General features: G+C 54.6%; 1 protein-coding gene across 4 annotated transcripts in view; it reads right to left on the minus strand.

Annotated features, from left to right (window-relative positions):
• The window catches only part of ARMC9 (armadillo repeat containing 9), a 113,621-nt gene that overhangs the window by 110,786 nt on the left and 1,145 nt on the right, over window positions 1-1,690 (minus strand). For all 4 annotated transcript variants that reach the window (XM_012728799.1, XM_004674204.2, XM_012728793.1 and 1 more), the window contains exon 2: window positions 525-612. In XM_012728799.1, coding sequence (XP_012584253.1) covers window positions 525-575 — 51 coding nt within the window. In that variant the 5' untranslated portion in view covers window positions 576-612. The remainder of the gene's footprint in view (window positions 1-524; window positions 613-1,690) is intronic.

A 1,690-nucleotide genomic window follows, 5' to 3' on the forward strand; every position in this document is an offset into this window, starting at 1 on the left:
GCGCTTCAGCACGCGAAGCCGACGCGTCCAGAGACAGGCGGCAAATCCGCCAGGCCGCAGCCGCGCCGTGAGATCCCGCGGCCATGACGCGCACGCGGGAGGACGCGTGTCCCTGCGCGTCCCTGCTGAGAGACAGGCGCCGCGCCACAGCACGGTCGCCGCACTTTGGGAAACACGCTGCGGACGTGCGCACATTGAATATTCACAGGAAAAGGCCTGGAAAGGCCACACCCGAAGCCGCCTGGGGCGGCCCCAGGAGCCCGGCTGTTCGCCTTTATACTCTGAGGTGATTTAAACCTTTAGCATCAGCGTGGGATGTTTTCATGAGTCTTTAAAAGAATTTTTAAAATTTCAGTTTAGTGATGGGACACTGAACACACGGAAAGTGATACAGTGGAAAACAGAGAACGCTGACGCAAGCGTAGAGAAAACACCCCAAGGGCCCAAGGTCTGCTGCACTGTGAAATGCAGCTTCATGCACTTCCCAGGTCTCTCTCAGGGCCTGTTTGGCACAACACACCTACCTCCTTCACTAGCCCAAGCAATTCGGATTCATGAGCCAGAATATCTCCCATAGCGATCCGTCACTCTTAACGCTCACAGCAAAAATGTCTACAAGGCAAAAATAATAAGAAAAGCTTTCACTTCAGCCATCACAGAGGGTATGTCTGTGGGGACAGAATGGTAACCCTCCAACGTGGCCAGTCTGGAGCCCCGCGCCTGGGGGCGTGCCAGGCTGTGTGCCAGCTGCTGGCCTTCACACGGGAGATCACCCTGGGTCATCTTGTGGGCACAGTGGGATCACAAGGCTCTTAAAAGGGAACGAGCGCGGCCAGAGGGTGGGGGCCAGAGGGCCGTGCTGAAGGACTCCACAGACCCTGCCGGCAGCACAGAGGCGGAGGCCCAGGCAGTCGCAGAAGCCGGCAAGGAAGAGCTTCTCAGGAGCATCCAGAAAGGATCGAGTCCTGCCAACACCTTGGCTGCGGCCCAGTGACATGAATTTCGTCCCCTCACCTCCAGAGATGGCTGCTTAAGCCACTGGGTTTTTGGTTTTGTCTTAAAGATTTATTTATTGATGCAGACAAGAACTCGGATACAGACCAAAGGTGCGGGGGTGAGAGGGTGCAGAGACAGAGTGGGGAGCAGAACAGGGGGACTGACTGAAATCCACTGCTGAAGGGAGCAGTGGGGAGACAGGAGAGGTCTGCTGTGCCCTGTGGGTTACTCCCTGGCCGGGGATTGAACTCATGCTGCAGAGGCCTCTGATAGCCTCATAGCTCTGCGCTTAAACCCACTGCGCCACAGGGTGGGCCCAATAAAAATAAATCTTTAAAAAATTTTCACAAAAGCACTACTTCCTAAATCTGTAACATGACCAAAGCCTGTGGCCTGGAACAGGAGTGGGGACAACAGGTTCATGTACCACAGACTTTAACAGGCCACTTTGGCTAAAAATTACTTTTGAGTGGCCAGCATCTTCTCTACACTTTTAAAATGTTTAAATGAAATAATGCAAAGCTGCACACTTGTTTTTCTTTAAGTAATTCTTTCTGATCCTTGCTGCCCCCCTCCAAGCCCCCCTCCATTCTCTGGGGCAGGGGTGGGGGGGTGGGGGGGGAACTCGAGGCGGAACCGAGTTCCAGCAGGGCACAGGGGTGACTTGGTGATGGGAAACCCGCGGGGATTACAA

The sequence above is a fragment of the Condylura cristata genome, unplaced genomic scaffold (assembly GCF_000260355.1).
Source record: "Condylura cristata isolate star-nosed mole 26May11 unplaced genomic scaffold, ConCri1.0 scaffold00002, whole genome shotgun sequence".
NCBI classification, from domain to species: Eukaryota; Metazoa; Chordata; class Mammalia; order Eulipotyphla; family Talpidae; genus Condylura; species Condylura cristata.